General features: G+C 41.0%; 1 protein-coding gene across 2 annotated transcripts; it reads right to left on the reverse strand.

Moving 5' to 3' along the window:
• Positions 1-9,689: 9,689 nt before the first annotated feature.
• On the reverse strand, positions 9,690-23,084 carry LOC127752918 (uncharacterized). 2 transcript variants are annotated; one of them, XM_052278364.1, is made up of 8 exons: positions 22,962-23,084; positions 17,335-19,634; positions 17,093-17,217; positions 14,789-16,405; positions 14,616-14,661; positions 14,280-14,527; positions 14,074-14,175; positions 9,690-10,276 (listed from the first exon to the last, which is right to left on the reverse strand). In XM_052278364.1, exons 2-8 carry the CDS (start codon positions 19,501-19,503, stop codon positions 10,048-10,050), a joined length of 4,536 nt encoding a protein of 1,511 aa, XP_052134324.1. In that variant the 5' UTR covers positions 19,504-19,634; positions 22,962-23,084; the 3' UTR covers positions 9,690-10,047. The 2 variants fall into 2 exon arrangements, with proteins under 2 accessions (XP_052134324.1, XP_052134325.1); XM_052278365.1 differs by having other exon boundaries at positions 17,335-19,542; positions 22,962-23,075.
• Positions 23,085-23,352: the final 268 nt, after the last annotated feature.

A 23,352-nucleotide genomic window follows, 5' to 3' on the forward strand; every position in this document is an offset into this window, starting at 1 on the left:
CATGTCAAGGGAACGTCCAAGGCCTAGACTATACCGAACATTTCCATCTTGTCCCGAGCGCGTTCGTCCAAACGCTTTAGGACGAGGTCCATATTAGCAGCGAGCATATCCGCATCCTTTACAGTATGCATGCCTCGTTGATGGGATTGGAGTCGCACTTCAGTCCATCCTTGATTGGAGACCATCTTTTCAATTAATTCTGATGCACAATTGACAGTTAGTAAGAAGAAGGCTTGGGCCACATAGTTGTACAATAGTAAGTGTATACTAAAATGACTATATACTAGAAGTATAGAAATGATCTTGCTCTTATTTCTTCTCCACTTATCCTAGACTTACTATTTGTTAACTGTATTCTAAACTATTGCTTCAGTATGTCAACCTATCCTTATCATGAAGTGATTAACACCTACAAAAGACTTTGGTTTACATAAGTGTGATATGAAATTATAGCATAATAATCTCTTACCATATATTCCCTCCGGATTAAATAAATACGTTACATTGGAAATACTTCTGGGTGAAATGCTACAGCGGTATATCCGTGCACTTGTGGATTTATATCTGTCGTTTAATACTTCTGGCAACATTGCTTGGGATTAAGTTCCTAATAATGCCGTTAGAGGAGAGAGACATGAATAAGCCACCAATCCCAATTTTCACTCTCAAATTCGATGCACCTCCATCATATGAAGAGATCATCAAAGGTAAACAAATGGTGCTGAAACTAATCAAGGTGAATGTGTTGTTAATGAATTGATTTTGTCCACTTTTCATGCTATAGTGGAGCAATGTTGGTATTTCTTAACAACATTACTAGAAATATTCATTCCCAGCAATGGCGCAGAAATAGTCCTGGTATATTTATCGTTACAGAAGTAATCCGCAAGCGCACGGATATACCATTGTAGCATTTCACTTGGAAGTATTCCAAGGTATCGTATTTATTTAATTCCAGGGAAGATTGTGAAAGAGAGAACTATGCTAACATATACACATATATATTACTTGCCTTTATCAAAGCCTAGGCAGGGGTTAATTTAATAGGCAAATTTGGCTACAGGACATCGCGATTTCGTGGTTTTAGCTCTAGGACACCGCACAAAGTCACTTTTGGGGGGAAACACTCTCAAAACATGGTTATTTGCCAGCGGATACCGTGCTCATTAAAATAATAATTTCCGGTTGAAGAGGAGAGAGAAATCATATGAAATATCAAAAATACCCTTGGGCCCACATGTCAGCTCTCATATCTCTCTTCTTTACTCTCTCTATCTTCCTCCTTCCATGTCAGCTCTGTCTGCGACGCGAGGCGGGGCGCGGAGGCCGGAGCCATGTTTTTGCCGCTGCTCCCGGCGACGGCCGACGCGACGTCGTCAGCGCTGCTGGGCATCAACTACGCCGCGTCGGCAACAACCGTCGGCAACGGACGCGCTTGCGCAGCTCGAACTCGACAAGCAGGTGGCCGTCACCACCGCGCACAACCTCGGCGTGCTCGAGTACGAGTTCGCCATACCGCATGCTCGATTCCGTCCTACGCCGTCGCGCCGCCTACGCCAGCGCCACCCTCGTTGCGCTGCCGCCGGGAGAGCGTGCTGCTGCTGCTCTTGCTACTGCCGCCGCTGCCGCTCTTGCTGCTGCTGCCGCTGCTCTTGCTGCTGCTGCTCTTGCTGCTGCTGCCGCCGCTGCCGGCTGCTGCCGTGGTTGCCGCTCATGTGGGGACAGCACAGGCATGGCCTCCTCAACCTGCAGCTTGAGGGAGAGAGGAGCTTTGGCTCCCTGTCGGTGAGGTGTGGGGAGGGGAGAGGGAGAAAGAGAGAGAGGAGAGATAAGAGAGTTGACATGTGGGTCCAATGGTATTTTTGATATTTCATGCAATTTCTCTCTCCTCTTCAACCGGAAATTATTATTTTAATGGACGCGGTGTCCGCTGATAAATAACCATGTTTTGAGAGTGTTTTCCCCCAAAAGTGACTTTGTGCGGTGTCCTGGAGCTAAAACCACGAAGTCGTGATGTCCTGTAGCAAAATTTGCCAATTTAATATGAGGGTAGCGTGACACGAAGTGAAGCTTATAGATTTCCTTAGATAAATAATTCTAACTAAGTGGAAGAAGAGAGAAATAACGCATTTCCTATACTTCTAATATACACTCAAATTTACTCTAAACTTGCTAGTATACAATCATGTGGCCAGTACCACCTAACAGTGCCCTCCTGGTGTTTCGAGAGACCACCCCAGGTTGCCGAGTTTCTTACGACAACCTATCATGGCCGTCCAACCGGGGCTAAATACGGATGAGTACCCTCCCCAGGAATTTGCCTTAGGAATATATACTAACGTGGAGGAATACCCGTACCAAGCTATTACCATCAGCGGCCCACCTCTATTGTCCCACAGCATATATGCCCAGATAATGATACTTACTAATCTAAGCACTATGCTTACATTAATAAATACTACTCTACACCATTACACCTCTCTGGTAGGTTACCCACACAATTATACTGACACAAGTATAAAGTAAAAGCAGTACTCATACTAAGTAAAGTACCGAGAATATATAAAGAAGAATATTTCATTAATTCGGAAAGTATTACATAAGAGAATAGAAAAGCTACTAGAGCCATACCGAAACTCGTTCGGAAGCTCCGAGGACTCCGAGAACTATTCTATACTACTTTCACTTAGCACTAAACTACTAATATAAAGTATGAAATAGAATCTTGAGCTTGCTTGAGTGTGTTGAGAGAGTGAATGAGCTCCTCCTTTTATAGGGCAGTTATAACGGTTGTAGCCATGTGAAATGTCCATTTTGCCCCTGCAACCGTCATTGAGGAGTGATTTGGAGCGTCCATGTGGAGGGCCAGCAGGAGCCGACGCCACCAAGGTTCGGCCGAACCTGGGACGGCCCAGAAGGCCTCCAGTTTCGGGCAGGGCACTAGCAGGTGGGTCCTTTAGTCGGTTGTAACAGTTAAGGCGGTTTCCAGACAGTTATGCCTAACATGTGGGCCCTCCTTATCCTCTAGCTTGCTTAGGAGTGAGGCTTCTTCACCTTCTCTTTATTTTATTTACTAAATTCGTGCAATATATTATTCTCCATGTACAAGTTGAACTATATTATTCTTAAATAAATATGAATTCTCTGTTATGTTATTTTAGTTATATTGACGGCCAAAATTTGTCTGTAATGACCATCAACAAGCAACCACTTGATAAACCATGAACTCCATTCGAGACACTCAAGGCTGTTATTGGCCCGATCTTTCGATGAGTTGATGATAACTACGATTTGGGTGAAACGTTGATGACCCGACTACACATTACGAGACTTTGTTGTGTTGCACCTTAGCGATCGATACACCTCTCCGTGGGTTGTTGATCTTGTCGATGCAGATTAACCTTATTCCTACAACCAAATAGAATAAACAAGCAAGAACAAGATAAAAGTAATCTAAATCACAAATAGGAATTGAATACAAATGATAAGTTGGGGTTCCGTAATGAGCAAACCGGCGATCTAACTGATCACGGGATTACATGGCAAAGTAGCGAAGCTAAACTTTAATTGAGACAAAACCCAAGAAACTCTAAATGGGTACCTAGCTATTTAAAGAATTGGAAGGACAACAAAGGGGTCCCTAGGGTCGTGCTCCACCAAGTTGGGGTGCACCTCGCGTGGGCCCCACTTGGGTCAGGGTCCCAAACGAAGCTACAAGCGCATAGGCCCACTATAGGTGATACAACACCTTGTTTCGTCAATTGCGGACGACTGAGATGGAATTTAGCGATGAGGCTTGATCCGTTTGAAAGAGGACACCAAGAGCTTCTCATCAAGTACTCATGGACCCAAAACGGAGCTCTTATGCACATGTGGTGGCCATTTGAAGTCAACACTATAGCAGGTGGCATGTTTTATGCACATCTATAGGAGGTTCTAAATTCAAACAGATGTAAACTTTATGCACGAAATATATTCTTCTATCATTATATTCACTAAAGATATCAAAAATAGCATTAGTTGGACATGGAAAATCAGACTTAGCAAATAATTCCTCCTTCAAATTATTGAGTTTATAAAAATCATCAAACTAAACATAGCCCAAAGTATTTAAAGAAGATGTCAATTCACGTTCTTCTATTTCATTAGCAATGTGAACAACATGCTTAAAATCAGCACATAAAGAACTAACACTATATATAGTATCTTCATTCACTAGTTGCGGCATTGATATAAGTGAAGCATTATCACACAACTCTTCTTTATCACAAGGAACAATAAACAAATCAACTTGTGACAAAGGAATCGCAACAATTGGTTCCACTAATGGTTGCCCTGCTATAGCATGAAAAGTGGACAAATTCAATTTGTGTTCAGCACACTCACCTTGATTAATCTCAACATCATTTAGTTTACCTTTGATGATCTCTTCTGATGATGGAGGTGCATCAATTTTGAGTGTTAACAATGGGAATAACGGCTCTTTCATGTCTCTCTCCTCCTTTTCATGATTATGCACTTCCTACAATTGGTTAGTACTAGTAGGTAAAAACATAGCATGTTTTTTTTCATGTCCTCCTCTATTTTACTTTCAGCACTACAAGCAAGTTGTAACAAATGAGAAAGAGATTTATATCATTGACAAGCAAACATGACCTGAATTTCTTTGTTAAGCCCACGTAAAACCTCAATTTTGTAGCTTCTTCGTATTCATGTAAGCCATAACGTAGTAAACAAGCATGCATATCATGATAGTATGAAGTAACACTTTTGGTATCTTGTTTTAAACATTGTAGTTTGTTGAATAGAATGTCAGCATAATACATGGGAATATAAACATCTCTCAAATGTCGTTTCAGGTCTTTCCAAGATTGTGATATTTTGTTATGCCTACAAAAATACCGTTTATTTCCCAGACAAGCCATGCTTTTGAAATTCTCTATCAACCGCTAACTCCCAATCAATGTAAGCATGAGGATCATAATTTCCTTCAAAATAAGGCAGTGCAGATTTGATCTTAGCTAGAACAATGGCACTTTCCTCATAATGGTCATGTTGATCACTCCTCATGTCTCGATGAAGATGTTGATGTTGAGCACAGTTATCCTCAATTGTCTTGCATATCCCTATCATTATTAGTAGGAAATAAGAAACATACACAAAAATATGTTTGTTCCTATTAACTACTAGGTAGTGTAGGTTCAAATTTCACACACACTCAAGCTTTTTACCGAGCTCTTGCATATGCCTCACGACAATTAAGGCTGCATGAAATGAACTACCCTACCCATGATCTTGAATTAGATGCAGTTGTTCATGTCCTCATGATACAGAGACACTACTTAATTGGTAACAGAAGCGAAGTGTTTGGTAACAGAAGCGAAGTGTAGACTGATCATAAGAGTCTGAAATATATCTTTACTCAAACGGAGCTCAACCTCAGATAAAAAAGATGGCTTGAATTAATCAAGGATTATGATGTCGGAATACATTATCATCCCGGAAAAGCAAATGTTGTTGCTGATGCACTAAGTTGGAAGGTGCGCTGTAATGTTCTTTTGACCTCGCCCCATCATCCAGAGTTGTGTAAAGAATTAGAAAGGCTAAGAATAAACATGGTTAAGCTAGGAACTTTAGCAACCCCAGTGGTTCAACCGACTCTAGAGGATCAAACCCGTGAAGCCCAAGAAGGCGATCTAGAAATTATGAATATCAGGGAATTGATAAAGAAAGACAAAGCCTCAGAATACTCTGTGGATGACAAAGGAATTGTTTGGTTTGGAAAGCGTATTTGCATGCCCACTAAAAAGGAGATAAGAAATTTGATACTTCAAGAAGCTCATGAGTCTGCTTATTCTATCCATCCAGGAAGTACCAATATGTACCAGGATATCAAGAGTCATTTTCGATGGTCCGGAATGAAGCAAGATATTGCTGAATATGTTGCCCTTTGTGATATATTCCAAAGAGTAAAAGCTGAACATCAAAAGCCAGCAGGGTTATTACAACCGTTAAAAATTCTGGAATGGAAGTTGAAAGAAATAGGAATGGACTTCATAACAGGATTTCCAAAGACATCTTCGTGTTACACTTCCATTTGGGTAATAGTGGATCGACTAACTAAGGTTGCCCACTTTATCCCTGTGATGACTACATATTCTGGCAAGAAATTAGCAGAGTTATATATGACAAGAGTGATGTGCCGACATGGTGTCCCCAGAAGATTGTGTTAGATAGAGGTACACAGTTCAGCTCCCATATCTGGAAGAAGTTACATGAGCCATAGGCACCAATCTCAACTTCAGTATAGCTTACCACCCTCAGACTGATGGACAGACAGAAAGAGTGAATCAGGTTCTAGAAGTTATGTTGAGAGCTTGTGCATTAGATTTTGCTGGCACTTTGGATTTATGCCTACCCTATGCAGAGTTCTCCAATAACAACAACTATCAAGCAAGCATACAGATGGCCCCCAACAAAGCCTTGTATGGGCGTAAGTGTCGAACGCCGCTCTGTTAGATGGACATCGGAGAAAAGACAATTTTTGGACCAGATATTCTGAAGGAAGCAGAAGAACCAGTGAAAGTAATTAGGGAACGTTTGAGAGCAGCCCAGTCTAGACAGAAAAATTATGCTGACAATCGTCGAAGAGACTTGGAGTTTAAAGTTGGAGATCATGTGTATCTAAGAGTGTCACCCCTACGTGGAATGAAAAGATTTGGAATAGCAGGAAAGTTGGCACCACGTTTCATCGGACCCTATCCTATTTCTGCACGCCGTGGAGAAGTTGCCTATCGGTTAGAGTTACCTGCAGAACTCGCCCTCTCTCTGTCACGTCTTGTCGCCACCGCCGCATAACGCCGCTCCCGTCGCCTCGCTCTGAGACCCTACCGCTCGAATTCCGGCCGTAGCCGTAGTCGGCCTCGCGTCACCCATGTCCCTTCGCTGCTCCCGTTCTCTATGTGTCTCCGTCGCCATCGCGTCGCCACCGCAGCGCCATCCCCTCCTTCCGCGAACCCAACCGAGCTACTAGCTGGCTACCCACAGTTATCCGGTGCCTAGCCGCCAGCTCGCCGCATCCGGCCAAAGCCGCCCCGCCTATAAAAGGAGCCCGAGCTCTCCCAATTTCCCCACACCAACACCATCTCTCTCTCTTTCTCTCATTCTTCTCTCTGTGCCGCCGCCTCAGGCCACCACACTCCGCCTTCCAGTGTCTCCGCCGCCGTCTTCCCTCGGCCGCCGGTCGCCTCGCCGCGCCCTGCTGCCACGGCATGTCGTCGCCCCGAGCCAAACAGAGCGAGGAGGAAGAAGACGGAGCCGAGCAGCTGATAGCCTGGCCCCACATCCTTTTCCGTCCGTCCATCGCTGACAGGTGGGCCCCCTTGGGCCGTCTGCATTAGCGGTTCCATTAATGAGTTGATTTCCAAATATTCCAAAAAAATCCATTTAACCTTTGAAAGTTCATAGAAAATCAACCGTAACTCAAATAAAAAATCCATTTAACCTTTGAAAGTTCCTAAACTTTTCTAAAATTAAGATCTACACATGGGCACCATTGTTTCTTTTATTTGAGTTTGTTTTATTGCCTTTTGTTAATTAAATTTTTTTTCGCGTATAGAACCCGAGTACGAGGAAGCTTCGGACGCCTCTTTCGAGGGAGAAGACCCGCACCCTGTGCAAGGCAAGCGTCTTTGATCACATTGCCCCTATATTTGCAAGATATGTTTGTTTAAAAAGTGCATTGCTTAGTATACACGATAAACATGTTTGGGCCTCGGATTGTTTATGCAACCGAGGGACCGACCGATTAGTTGCACTTGCTTTACATAGGTTGTTGTTTCCTTACCTTTGAAAGGTCCACAAATGTTTGCACCGGTATCGTTATACGACTACGGAGGTAGTTTTCTTTGCCATGCTTACGTTGTTTTGCCGTGTGGGAAACTTGGGTTGTTCCAAATACATGCTTAAAAATCCGGTAGGTTGTACCGACATGTCGTGAAATAAAATGTGTTGTAAAATAGTGATTGATGTGAGTCATACCTTTGTGGTCTGGCCACGTATTATCGTTAAGGACCGTTTCCTTTGGGAAATCCATCCAAACACGTTACAGGGCGACCACACAGGTGTTTATGGGATGCCTCTGGCTAAGTAAATTGTTATCACATGGGAGTGCGGTGTACTAATGGTTGTGGGATGCCGAGGATGAGGAGACGAAGTTTGAATCTTTACAGCCCTATTGGGTGTTTAAGTAGAACTCAGGGTTTATCATATGTGACTTGGCTTCTAGCTTCGTCAGTGCGAGGAGCAGCAGATGTTCAACTTCATTTTCACTAGAAGTAACACGATAGCACATCGATGGCGATGCACATGGCATCCAACTCGGGCTGCTGCTCCCTCTCCGTGCTCGGCCAAGGAGCATCGACAAGAGGAGAAGTGATGCCTCGGTGACGATGCTAGCGATAGCACGCAACAGGGCAACGCGACGGGCAACGGTGATGGCAGCGTTGAGCTCTTAGAGGAGAGAGAGAAAGCAAAAGAGAAGAAAAGTAAAAGGGGAGAATATGTGGTGGAGGTAAGGTGTGAATTTTGGGTAAGGAGAGAACATATGCGTTGAGCCTGGAAGCTTTGGATAATGACAAAGATGCCCGATTTTTTAAATCGCCCATAACGTCCGTCTCTAAGCATTTTCAAAAGAAAAACCATAGGAAAACAATAAACGCCAATATGTCTAAAGGTGCCACCAATGTTATTACTCAGATATGATAGTTCTACCTCATCAATAATATGCATTTAAAGAGTGAAGAGTAAATTGCACTGCCCGTATAAAAGGTTGCATTTTAGCTCAAAAATCAGATACACGATAAGATTTGATGTTTTATATGTCAAATTATAGTAGTTTCAAATTTTAAATTCCATGTAAATTACAAACAAATTAATTTATCCAACTTTTATCAAATTAGTTTTACTAAATATAGCATTGAATATATTTTAATGATATGTTTGTTTTGGGTTGAAAATATTGCTATATTTAGATCAAACTAAAAAAGATTAACTAGAAAAAGATTCAAAACAACTAAGTACATGGCTTGTTTTAGTACACATTTGTTTGGTGCGTTAAAACCAAAACCAAGAACTTTGCAACCAATACAATATAATTAAGAATTAAATAAATACAAAGTGCATATGAAAAATATATATGAATGTTATTTGCACATTCAACAATTTAATTAGTCATAATATATCGTTTTGGACTTGATTCACAATAATGAACATTTTATAAGTGTGTACTGCATTCACCGGTAAGTTTATGTACAGTCGATGTAATTTAAAATTGCTCCAGGGCTAACATGCTTTAACTAGTCCAACCAAACAAGACAACAGAATCATCAGAATGCTTCAAATGCTTTCCATCAACTTCGTGCCCATGACTACGGATGAAGCAGAACCTGAATAAACAGACGATAATAATGTAAACACAGGAAAAGAAAAAAAAATCTTGCATCATATATTTGAACAAACAGTTTTACATAAGGGAAAGGGTATACCCATCAGCAAGTCTCGAGCAGAGTGTTGCCAAAGCCCTCATTCAGCTCCATACCTGTTCCAGGAATACTTTCACAAAGTACATCAGTGATTTATCCGAGAGTTCAGATGAACTAGAATGCATAAAAATGAAACCTTCAAAGATGTAATCATGTAAACACCACCTTCCCCAGAGAACAACCTAGCATTTCATTACAATAAATAGCGATTGAAGTTCGCCAAATTAACAAAATAACTGGATGAAGCTAGCACTATTCTCGATCAGAAAATGATACGAGATGAGATCCAATGCTTTTTTACTTTCACAATATACAGGGACCTATACTATTAAGGGAGAAGCAATAACACCCAGCACTGAGTTGATCGGCTGGCACAGCTGGCATCCCTCAGATTCTTCAACTTGTGTTGATTGGAGTTTTGCAACCAACCTCCTTGGATTTCATCTTCACGTTTCGAAAATTACAGGGTGCAATCCAAACCAACGAATAATTTAATATCTTAGACCTAGAGCAACAAACAAGGCACCCCATCAGGAAGATTTACAGGTACTGCAAATGTCATGACATGTCTATCACGATATATTCTGCGAGGGGCAAGATCAGTTGATGAGGCCTCCACTCCAGCTGCATGATAATTCCTGGCATGGAACCATCCCAGCCGGTTCACAATAGAAATTCTCTCTAAATCTTGGCACTCCAACTGTATATCTAGCATTGAAGACCTTTTGTTTAAGCTGCAAAGTGACAAACAGATATTAACATGCTACTGGACCAAAGGATCTTGTGCTCATCCAAAATAAATGTGTGGGTTATAAATTCGCTTAGTAGAAACCCCATAAAAGGCATATATCTTCATGGAAGGAACCTAATAATAATGAGCAGATTGGACAAATATTGTTATAGCATAAATGCATTTTAAATATGCGCAGGCAACTAACTAGTAAGCATTTTGAGAAACCATAGTAATGTCATTCCTGTAACAAATTGAGAAACCATTTTGGCATATAAGCTTAATATAATATCAGGCTTTAACATCGCAAAGACTCCACAATGTGGTAGTAAATGCCAATTGCTTTCTCTTAGTACAAAAGGTACTCCCTTTGGTTGTAAAATTTTGATGTTGAGCATAAGATTCGGTCAATCTTTTGAAGCTTTGATCATCACCAACTCCTTGAATGCTTAGTCTATAAAAACAAAAAGGGGCAATTGCTTATTTGACCCCATTTCCAAGCCTATATACCAATCTGACCCTATTTTTTCTAGTTTGTTTATTTGACCTTGCTTTTCAAAAACGAACACCCCGTCTGACCCTGTTTCCGCTGCACCATTAAAGTTTCACTTAAAAGAAGGGAAAAAAAATACCCTCAAAGAAACCCTATCCACATCTAACCCTCCATATCCATTCATTCAGATCCGGTCTAAATCGTATCTTGCCTGTCTCTCTCGGCGCCGGCTCGTGCACGGAGGATTGGCGGCGCCGACGCGCTGAGGGGATGGAGCGGAGGCGCCGCAGCGCCGGCACGCGGCGCTGGCGGCTTGCAGGGGGCGGGAGCGGCGGCGCCAGTGCGCTGAGGGGAAGGAGCTGAGGCGCGGCAGTGCCTATGCGCGGCTGTGGCGGTGGCGTTGACTCGCCGAGAGAGGAAGCGGCCGTGCCGGTGCGCTGAGGGGAGGAAGCGGAGGCGCAGCGGCACTAGCTCGCGGGGGCGGGGGGAGGAGCGGCAGCGCCGATGCGCCGAGGGGAGGGAGCCGCGGCGCGGTGGCGGTGCCGGTGAGATCGATGGTGGGCGGAAGATCAGTGGCTGCAGTGCGCCGAGGGAGCAAGGGTGGCAGCGTGCGGTGAGATCGGCGACGACGGTGGGTCAAGGGAGTAGGTCGGTGGCGCTGTGCCGTGAGAGCGGCGACAGCGGTACCGTCTCGGCTTTGCGTCAGCGAGGCGGTTGTGGGCGGAGGGCAAGCAAGGGCCAGCTGGGCAGCGAAAATGGATTTTGCCGGCCGAGCATCTCCTTTCTTTACTTCTATATGTGTTTTTCTTCACTCTAATTTTGGATGGACAAAAATGAGACAACATGATGCTAGAATTTTGCAAAAGAAATCTGTTTAATTTTGTTAAATTTCTGTCAAATTGAAAAACAAATTTATCAAAATAAAGCCAAATATATCAAACTTATCTCAAACAAGTCAAGCTATGCTTAATTCGCTACAAAAATATCAAAAAGATTTGAATAAAAAATAATCTTTTGCACAACATGGTGAAATGAGCAAGGGTAAAAAGGACAATTTGTCTCTTAGTTAACACCATTATGGGTGTGTTTGCAAGAGCAAGTTCCCAACACTCCTCTCTCGTTTTCCGCGCGCACGCTTTTCAAACTGCTAAACGGTGCGTTCTTTGCAAAAAGTTTATATACAAAAGTTGTTTTCAAAAAATCAAATTGATCATTTTTGAAAAAAAAGTACCTAATACTTAATTAATCACGCGCTAATGGACCGCTCCGTTTTCCGTGCATGGCAGATGGGTTCCCAACACCCACCTCCAAACACAGCCTATGTTGCCTTCACGGAATAGGGTCAGCCTTGAACTTCAATTTTGAAAAGCGGGGTCAAATAAGAAAACTTGAAAAAATAGGGTCAAATCGGTAGTTAGACTTCAAAACAGGGTCAAATAAGCAATTGCCCCCAAACAAAAAAGTGTTGTGTATAGATTTGCCTTGAAAAGTACCATCATAATTTTATTAAATTTTATAAACTTATCGCATATAAGGGCAATCACAATGCAAGAAACTAACCATGATTTCCATATCCTCCACATCATGAAGAAACTAGTACTAGACACTAATTTTCCAATGCAAACACTACTAATTAATATTCAAATTTAATGCTACTTGTCTTCATAGATGTTGCATAGAAACCATGTCTTATGCAAGACATGGCTTCCTTCTCTTTCTTCATTTACTCACTTGCCACATCATATTTTATCCTATGTAGCAACTCATTTAATTTTATGGACACTATCCTAGTCATTGCATTGTGAATGCCCTAAACCAATGATTCAAAGTTTCAAAAGTCTGACCAACTTGTTCTTATTTTTTAGAACATATAGGAGATATGCATATCATTTCATTAAGAAAGAGGAGAAAACGTGGACAGCGTTAGCGAAAGACTCCGACAGCCGCCCACCAAGGGTACAACAGAACACCACACACCCAAAGGAAGTGAAACAAACTAGTGCATCAGCAGCACAAGCCTAGTTGCTCCTGCTAGGCACCAAAGAGCGCCCTCATTAGCGATGGCTTGGAGGACATGTTAAATAATTATGACAAGAGGGATAGCATGTGTCAGCAATAACGAAGCACCCCCCCCCCCCACCCCCACGCGGCGCCTCCCTCCAGAAGAAAAACTAACCAAAATAATGAATTGATTTTCACATCACAACTTTACGTAATTAAATTATAAATATACCTGTAGATAAATTCTAAAGTACAGCATGCTTTATCATATAACAGCATTTATTTGGTTGTTCAAACCCAATATTCCACTCCATCCTGCCAACTATAGGTATTTTCATTACTTTTGAAGAATAAACCAAGATATTAATCATATCGCCTGAAATAACTTTCATATCATCCTCCCAGATCGTAAGAGTAAGAGTGTTCTCCGACATAGGTATATCTGAACTTACAATTACTGGAATCAACAGGATGAAATTTTGGTTGAGAAATTTTTTTTAACTATGTGAATTTAACAGGAATCATATGTAAGCACCTGCCAAAATGGGCAGGATGAAAAACAAGTAGCACAGCAAGAGATCTGGTGCGTGTTCAATTATCTTTTCTATCAATAATGTATGCCTTTTTTATTTTAACTAAGTTAATTATTGAATTCAGGTTTTCTACCAAGTCAGGATAACTCCACAGTATTGAAGGTATCCGATAGACAAAAATCAGACTCTGTAAGAGAACTATAAGACTGTGTTCACAACAAGTAAATTATCTACGGAATCTCATCAAGGCCACTAGCAAGAAAAATTATGCAATGAATAAAAAAATAAGAAGGTGCATATTGGAATGTTAAAAAGAAACAAAAAAGCACTACTGTCAAGTTTAAATATACAAAAATCCTTTATAGAGGAATTGATACAAACAGATAAGACATAAATAAAGTATGTCTGAAATATATAAAATTAAAAATCAATTGTTGCAATACAAAAGGTGGCACTAGCACCTCTGCAGTGAACTTGAAAATCAAATTAGTGAGAAGTGCGTTCAGTAAACAATCAAGCTAGTTAATTACTTCAGGGGGTCCTTCAGAAAAGAGGGATGCAGGTCTCTTTCTAAGGCAAGCAAAGAGGAAACTCTGTATGTCTATTCTACTAGTACATATCTACCCCGTCCAACTCTCTTCAATACCATATACCTCTTCTTTCCCAACCAGATTTTCTGTCTTATTCCAATCAAATTTGGACAACATCAAATGCAGTGCAGGGGAAACATATATATTTCACAATTAAGAATCAAGAGAAAATAGTTGCACGCACCTCACAAAATCATTCTCCATCTTTTTAAATCTTGGAATAAAAAATTCAACGGCCTTTGTGAATCTGTCTCTCATTTTGTCGTTCTCAATTTGTTCATATGACCTGTTTATGAATAGTAAATATCTTAGGGAAATGATGTTACTTGCAAAAGGCCAACTTACTACATGACTTGTAATTGCAAAATTATTCAGTTAATAGGAACTTACTTATCCCCACTACTTATGAGAGTGCCAGTGTCCAAAGATGAATTTGAAGGCATGCTGCATGCATCCCCAACTGTCAACTTAGCAATAGTATATGTTACACTTTGGTACATTGATATAGCTTGTGCCCTAAGAATAGCCGCTGGTATAGAAGGGAGAAGTTGCTGAATCAACCGAGAGGTCATAATTAGCCTTTTACGTGGTAAATATAATATGAGAGCATCTTCTTGAATGTCAGCTTCATCTTCCACCTATAACAAATGCATATTTTGTTATGACGCATAATGTTCATTGGATAACACCGGTGAAACAATAAAAGAATAGTTATCTCATACAGACCTCGATTAATCTATTAGTTGCTTCAGGCCAGTCCATACCCAGAGTGCTGTAAGTTTTGAAAAAGTGTTACATTTCAATGAATATTGAGACTGAACAAAGTAATAATCAGTGCAAATTACAACTAGGAGAATAAGAACCAAAGCCTGGTAACAGTTGTGGAGCGGAAAACACACCTCATGTCCGCCAACTTTTGGTGGCCATCAATGATTTGATTCCAAGAAACAAGCACAGGAGCTTTAAATTTCCGCTTCTTCGGTCTTCGCACCGCAGAAGATACCTTTAGACCAGAAGGCATTTCAGGCCTGACAGAAGTAGAGCATTCAAGTCCATGCCCAGAAACACTGCTAGTGTCCATGCTCCAGGGAACTTTTGGATGATTATATGGTGATGCAGTTTTCCTGACACTGTACATAGCAAGATTATGACCATTTCTGTTGCTACCATGTTGAAACCAGGGTGATATCTGAGGGTTGATCATTAATTTGTCACCACTTTCAATTAAATTTTCTGTTGAGCTTGTGCCAAGAGATGAGCATTGATTTTGAAGATCAGTTCTTGCAGTGGCCATATCATTGGAGGTGGAGGTTAACTCCCTCAACTGAACCTGCGATGGCATGGTTGAGGTTACATCTTCACTGTTCCTGGGAGCAAACCTTAACATCTGATCTGATGGCAACAAGTTTGAGATTCTTGGGACCTCAGTTTTATCTGTACATAATCTCAATGGATTATTTTCTCCATGTGGAGCTCTTTCGGCACCGGGCCATTCAACTTGTGAAGCATTACAACTCATATCAGTTGTTTTAAGCCTCTTTCCAGACGTATTTTCTGGATCAGAATCAACAGGCTTAATGGCCTGAATCTGATGCAGTAGAGAATAATTTATCTGCTGGGAATTGGATGGTGCCAGGCTTCCATGCAGACTGATGCCACCATAGGTGGAAACTTTGTTAAAGGAAGAACCCATATTTGGAATGTTTGCTGCCATATTTTCCCCTTGTGACGAGTTTATGATGCCATGCTGCATCAAGGGTCTCTGAAGGGCATTTTTCTTTCCTAATAAAATATCTCCCATTTGATCCATATTTGGTATGTCAGATCCATCATTTTCCACAACTCGCTTTATTTCTTGCCTTCCTGAGTTGGTAGTAGTTGTGGCATCATCAGATAGATTTGCTACCCTCATTCTTTGATAATCATCTTTCGGACAACCCCGTAATGTGGAATCACCAATAGTACTTGGGAACATCATTGACTGGAGAATATTTGGAGTTATCTTGTTATGTTGGATACCCCCCAGGCGCTGTGCTGAGATGTTTGTCCACACATTCTTGAGCATTGTTGCTGCAGTACCTTGCAGAGACTGCTGAGGAAGAGAATTTACAGGAGCAGACTTTGGCTCTGCAACTGGGTATTGCTGGCCTAAGCTTTTAGTTTGGGGGAGGCACCCACTTGACAGTCCAGTATTATCAGCATCTGATGAGTAAAATGGTGAGGATCGACTCGGGTAGCCAGATGAAGTCGTCGAACCAGGAGTGGAAGGTAGCTGTCGCTGGTCTTCCCCTGGTACTGAATTATCAGCTGGCTTGATGTCAACAGAGGTGTGACTGGTCCATAAATTACCTGAAGTTAGTTGTTGTTGCATTGGTGGTGCCAATTTTAATCCAAATCCTTGTAAAGGGGGCTGGTTAAGTTGATTAGGAGTAATATCAGATCTGATGGGCATATTGCTAGAAACAACAGAATTTGTGCTGTCCACCTTCTGAAGAAATTGTTGAAGCATATGTTGACTGCACAAGACTTACAAAACAAAATTCAGAAAGCCAACATATATCTAGCTTAATACACCATCAATTCTGCATTAGAAACATTCTTAATAATCTAAAGACATCAATTGATTGAAATGTTTAGTAAGACAGTGGTAAAACCGTAAAAGGGTTAAGAGGCTTGAGTCCTTGTGTTACTCCTGTTATACTGGGACCAATAAAAAGCCAAATAACTACTCCCTCTATCCCAAAATATAACAACTTCTAGTATTCAAATTTTGTCCCAAAAAATACCTCCACCTACATTCTGTTATCAACCAATCACAAGCTTCCACCTTTTAATTTCTCCACCTCCTTCCTCTTCTCACCAATCACAATCTTCTTCCATTGAATTTCACCTACTTTCTTAGTACTTGTGTCCAACCGCAAAACTTCTTATATTTTGGGACAGAGGTAGTATTGAATTGAGTAACTCCCAAGTGAACATCATCTCATCATCACATTACTAGTTTTCATGAAATAAGGTGAAGGAAACTACTATACATGAGAGATCCCATCTATCTGGTCAAAACATACAAGGTACTCTTATGGGAGATATCAGCATTTGATTCAACAAATAAACAACATAATTGCATCACAAACGTTCGAAGAATAAATGTAACCTTCAAATCAGATAGTAGATGATCGAGATCATATGAAGTGAAGAACTACCTTGTTTGAACTATTTTATTTGGGTTTTGCAACAACGTTCCATCATATCCTCTGAAGGGAGGTTCATTCGAGTATTTGCTGGCAGTAGAATGTTGAGTAAGTTGTTCCTCTACCATTGCAATTTTCTACAAAGAAAAGAAGTGAAATGAGAATGCAGAAAATGAACTCAGCTAAACATCTGATGTAAAAGGAACAGATGTATCTTCATTAACCAAGAATAAAGATGCACTCTACTTGCATACCTCATTTGTTGACCCAACATGACCAGCAAGTTGGCAGCTCCCACCCAGCAGGTTCTCTTGGTTATTTGGTGGCTGAATTGACTCTGACAATAACTTATTATTGCACAAAGAATTCGTTGGAAAATGTCCAGTACTAATTCCAGATGTTGCACTAAGATGATTCAGCAGTGCAGATGGACCCATCGTTTTCTGGTCAGATTGGCCCAAATTATGGGCATCCATTCCACCAAAGGAATTACCTCTTGCAGAAAAAGAGATGCCTAAATGCTGACCATTATTTGAATTATGTCCTTCAGCAGAAATTGCATTAGTATACATCTGGCTGAGGCCAGCAAGTCCATACTCTGCATTATTTCCTTGTGAACATGAAGTCTCTGGAAGTGGCCTTTGCCCTGGAGCATTGTTGCTTCCAAAATTTCCCCCGCTCTGACCAAGCATCATTTGATGTTGGCCTGGGCTAAACATTCCTGTGCTTGAACTCGTCAGGACAGTATTTTTACTGCTATAACCATCATTTGGCACTCGAACAGTGTTCACATCAGGCTTTGACTGCTGAAAATTATTAATTGAATATGTATTGACGCAATTGGAATTTCGGCCATTCCAGTTGCTTTGGTTATTACTAGACTCCCCGTTAAAATTATGGTTATAACTGCTTTGTTGCAATACCCCAAGTCCTTGTGCGTTCTGTGGCATAAAACGTTCACCACCTGAGTTCAAATTTCGTTTCAGCAGCATAGGTTTCTGTTGTGCCCAAACACCAATTGATAAGTTGACATGTTCTGGTGATCCACAGTCACCAGAATGGCTTTGCTTTAAACTCGGTTGAAAAAGCCCATCATTAGCTCTTGTAGTTGTGTGATTATTGATAGCGGCGGAGGTAGATCCATAAGAAAATTTTTCCTGATGGTCATACACGGATTTCGTTGCACGCTGAAAACTGGTGAACTTCATATTATTCATGGTTCCTGAAGAACCATCATGTGAGGGAGAAGGTTGTGCACTTGGAGGTGCACTATGTAGGTTCATGCTATTTAAAGTTGCATGCTGCCTCTGTTCCAGATCAGGAGAAGTCATTTTATTTGTAAATGCCTGGTCTCTATTCTGGAAATTCACGCTACTCCACTCTTCCTGGAGGCCATTTTTACTGCTTGTCGACTGTAATACTTCCTGCATAAGAGCACTCCAGCTACCCCCTTGAGCTGACACAGGGATGCTTGAGTTGCCATTGCCTGAAGAGTTATCATGACCAGGAACTCCATCTGATGAATCATCCTCATCCAATAAACCAGTAAAATTGTTATCATCTCCATACAAAATTTTCTCCTCTGTGGGATCAAGGCTAGCAGCACTGCTAGCTGGTCCGACGTGCGGCGCTGACTGACATTCAACTTGGTTCATCCAGCCATTAAAATGTTGAACATGAAAACCATGTTGTAAGTGATTAACTAGAACAGGACTGCCTCTCTTCAAGTTACCGCCTTGACTTTGAGTCGAAGAATCACTTAATACACTTCCATTTTCACAAAAATTCTGCAAATTATTGGATGTAACTTGTTCACAAAGACCATGTTCATTCTGGAACGAATTAATTGAGCTTGCAAACCTTGCTGTCATATCTGACTGGTCTGAACCAGCTCTTGCCATTGCATTGTGGGAATTAGCAGGAAATCCTGGGAACTGGGAGTACTGATTCCCAGAACCTTTGCTCATGCTAGCAGGAAGGGAATGAGAAGATTGGTTTACTTTATTATTAACTGATCCCATTGGCCTCATGAGATTCTGGATGTTTGAGTACACTGCACCATTTGCAAAGCTGCTTGTGCCAAGAGAAGCACCATGATGTTGCTCCCAATGTGGGTTACCATTATTTAAAATCTGAGAGTTGCTTCCTAACCTGGAGCCACCAAGAGAAATACCATTTGACCATGCATAACTTGATGGCTCATTCATAGGCATTTCATTCATCATGGTTGGAAACTGATCAGCTAGGGATTGTTTTGCAGGGGCTTGGAACTGCCCAAAAGAGTTCTGCATTCTACCTCCATGATCAAGCTGCTGCTGCTGTTGCTGCCTCTGGAACTCTTGTAGCTGCTTATACAACATCTGTCGTTGCCACATCTGGGCATCACTATCACTACCATGTTGTGAAGGGCGAAACTGTGACATGTCGTAGGTAGTCCCTACCCAGTATCAGCAGAAATGTGACTGCCCCAAGATAAATAAATTCTTAAGATTCATATCATGTGACACAATAAATCTTTTAAAACAGTTTGCTTCCAGGGTGAGGAAGACTTTCCCTGGAAATTTCATCAGGTAAGAATCATCCTGAACTAATAAAACAAAACTCAAGCTGAAAGAAACTCAACATTCCTACATCATTGATAATAATGCCTACAAAAATCAAGTTTAGAAGCAGAATACTGTTGTTATCCATCTAGCAAGCACATAAAGAAAGCATGCTACACATCATTTCTCTGCTAGCTTAACTGTATTCTAAAACATAAGTGGTATATTAAAAGGTAGGAAACAAAGGACAGGCAAATTTGATAAGTATCAATATTTGACAAGCCTATGATTTTAAGGCCTAGTTCTTTTCTTCAACTCAAAACTTCAACTTTCTCGTTTTTTGTTAGCACGCTTTTCAAGCTGTTAAATACTAATGTGTTTTTTGCAAAAAATATAAATAAAAATAAAAAAATCCATATAGAAGTTAAAAAATCAAATAAATTCATTTTTCATGTTTATAATAATTAATAGTTAATTAATCATGTGCTAATAAAATTTCTCATTTTGTGTGCGCTAAACGAGAGAACAAAGCAGCCTAAGTGTGACTCCAAGGACAAATATGAATGAAATTCGCTAACCTGGTAAGCCAATAACACACCAATGGTCTCCATTTCTTATTTTTAAGTCAATAACATGAAAATTATAAATAGTAAAGTGCATTGGCGGTCCTTAAACTTGTAGTGTTGTGTCATATAGGTCCCTAAACTCTCAAAATGCATATCCAGGTCACAGAACTTGTCAAAGTGTATCATCTAGGTCCCAAATCGACACATCCCCTCTAGGATCCTACGTGGCGCTGATGTGGCATGCCACATGGACGTGACTTGTCCTTTTCTTCTTTTTTTCTTCCTTTTCTTTTTCTTTTTAGTTTTCTTCTCATTCTTCTTTTTTTCCATTCTTCGGCTCGAGTTACAGAGAAAGGAGAAGAAAGGGAAAAAAAGAGAAGAAAAAAAGAAAAAGGAAAAATTTTAAATGGGACCCATTTGTTAGTCAAAATGATGCCACGCCATGTCCGTGTGGCATGCCACATCAACGCCACGTAGGATCCCGTAGGGGTTGTGGCGATTTGGGACCTAAATGACACACTATGACAACTTCTGGGACTTGGATATGCATTTTGAGAGTTTAGGGACCTAGATGACATACCCCTACAAGTTTAAGGACCGCCCGTATACTTTACTCAATTATAAAAGTGACAAGTCACTAAAAACCTAAAGGTAATTTAAGTGCCTATAAGTCAGCTCACATGGTAATAGTCTCTATCCGCTATTCATATAACCTTGAATAATAGTACCAGCAGCACAACCTACCTTTCTTCCAATACACGCATGGTTGGTTACTCAAGAAATAAGCGCTGGGCACATCCAAAAGGTAACAGAATGCTAAGGTGCACAAAACTGTGGTACATCATGTAAAAACCAAAGAAAGGATAAAGAAAATGAAGTAAAAATGAATGGAAAAAAACAAGTCTAGCGATTATAGTACAAGTACATGTGCTTTCTTAAATATAGAAACTATAGAATTGCATGTTAGCAAGCACATACATTATGATGAAAAACTTGCCTGTGTACCATATATGTATAATTTAATGAGACCTCGAGATGTGTCACACAGGACACACTGAACTATCAGATTTTTCTACTAAGTGTATTACTATGACAAGGAAATAACAACAAAAAATATCAACATATTCTTTATTAGAACTCATGTTACAGGAAAAGAAAGCACAAACATGTGTGTATTAACCACAGAAGCCGGCTTTCCTAATTCAATAGAGATAATACAAAAACTATATATGCTCAGAACCTAAAAATTAGTGCAAATTAACTTCAATGGTTTTCTTACACCATAGGGTCGTGAGACATTACCACATTAGCAATGACACTGCCATTCCATAAGTCTAAATTCTATATTGATTTCCCTGCAAAAATAAAAAGACTCGACACAATGTCGTGAACCAGATTTACACTTACATGACTGAAACCAACAAATCAGCATAAATGATACTAAAATTCCTTGATCCACCCAGAATATCTATTATCCTCGCCAGGCCCAGAGGCACAGGGGGCGGGAGGCTAGCGCACAGGCTAAACCTGCGGGCTGCGGCCTATAAGGATTAAGGACTGACATCCTCAAGTTGGTTTAAATGTGACCAAGAAACATCAAGCCAACATAAGAACCCAGTATTGTTTGTCTTCCTCAAGGCCTCGATGCCCTGTATTTTCTTAAGTCCCATTCCCCCCTCCCGCAACCCCCTTCCCCCACCTAAAACAAAAAACTCACACTCACTATTCCTTCTCTCCAATGCTTCCCACCACTCAGGCACTACCTCCATCCCAGGACCGTCAGCATGTTCACAGCCCACCATGCTGATGAACCCTGCCCAGGCCTGGCTAGCTCCGCCTTGAACTGCCTAACACACCACACTTGAGGTGCATGGTCCTAAAGTCGTGTTAGGCACAACTGCACAAGACACCAAAAGAACATTCAAAAATGTCCCTATATCCTGAAAAGCACCAAGCTGCAAGAACATTCACTAATGCGCCATTTCTATAAAGTATTAATTTATACCAAGCTTCCCCAGGTGACTTTCTCATCTTTTTTCCCTTGAGTTCTCTTCCCTCTGCCCAACGCTGGACCATAATGCCTTGCGCCTAAGCTTGAAAAGCATCCACTTAGCGCAAGCGGAATTCTCTCGACGGATCACCCCCACCACCAAACAAAAAAAAGGAAAAAAAATCCAGAACCCAAAGCATCCTAGAAGAGCTCTAATCAGGTACAGCCCAAACTCATGCTAGAATCCACAAAACTTTCCACTGTTCTAACAGATTACAACAAAATATTACTGCATTAGAACCACCGTTACCAGCTCAGACTACAGTACTGGTAAGTGGCTAAAATAAACAACAAAGAACAAAAGCATATCTATGAACAAAATGCACGGCTACAGCTACAACACATACCCATATACTTTTCATTAGTAAAAAGCACCAGACAAGAACGAATTCCGTTAAATTAGCACTAACAGACGACACCATACATCCATCACCGCATTCGAAACCATTACATTTTCCCTTTCCACAACGAAGCCCTAGATCCCAAACCAATGCACAGAGCAGGGGCGGATCCAACTTGGGACATGGGCATTCGATTCATTTGAACCACCAAACTTTTTTGGTGAAAAAACAAACTGTTACTTGTATTAAGGTTTGAGGCTCTCAAATTAACAGAAAAGCTTCTTCCAGATCCAGAAGACAAGCCTAGGGTTAACACAAGAAAACTCGAGACAAAAGTGGGGGGAGAGTAAGATGAATGAGAAAGAGGACGTGGATGCTCACCAGGATGCAGCAGGACGACGGCACCCCTGCTCTGCACGCGAGATGGAGATCGGCGCAGGCGAAGGAGCGCAGACGAGCCGGGAGAGGTTTTTTTTTTTCACACGCGACGGGAGTTTATTTCATTTTTTTACGCATGCAGAGGTGACGCCGTGACGGGACGCTAAGATTTCTTTTTTTATTATTTTGTAAGTAACCGGCAAAAACATCTTCAATTTTAATAATAATTTCATGGTAAGAATTCGCTTGGATATATATTTTTTTAAAAAAAACTATGAGCTGCAATTAGAAATCTGATCATCCCAAGTTAGCATGTAAGATTTTTTTAAAGAGATTTATTATATGACTATTTCTGTATTTGATGTGCTCGAGGATGTCCCAATCTTTCGATGAA

Source organism: Oryza glaberrima, chromosome 10 (genome assembly GCF_000147395.1).
Source record: "Oryza glaberrima chromosome 10, OglaRS2, whole genome shotgun sequence".
Taxonomy (NCBI): Eukaryota; Viridiplantae; Streptophyta; class Magnoliopsida; order Poales; family Poaceae; genus Oryza; species Oryza glaberrima.

Coding starts and splice junctions, on each gene's coding strand:
- LOC127752918 (XM_052278364.1), bottom strand. CDS start 19,503: ATGTCACAGTTTCGCCCTTCACAACATGGTAGTGATAGTGATGCCCAG. Junction 16,406..17,092: donor AATAAAATAGTTCAAACAAG/GTAGTTCTTCAC, acceptor AGTCTTGTGCAG/TCAACATATGCTTCAACAAT. Junction 14,528..14,615: donor CAACTAATAGATTAATCGAG/GTCTGTATGAGA, acceptor CATTTGTTATAG/GTGGAAGATGAAGCTGACAT.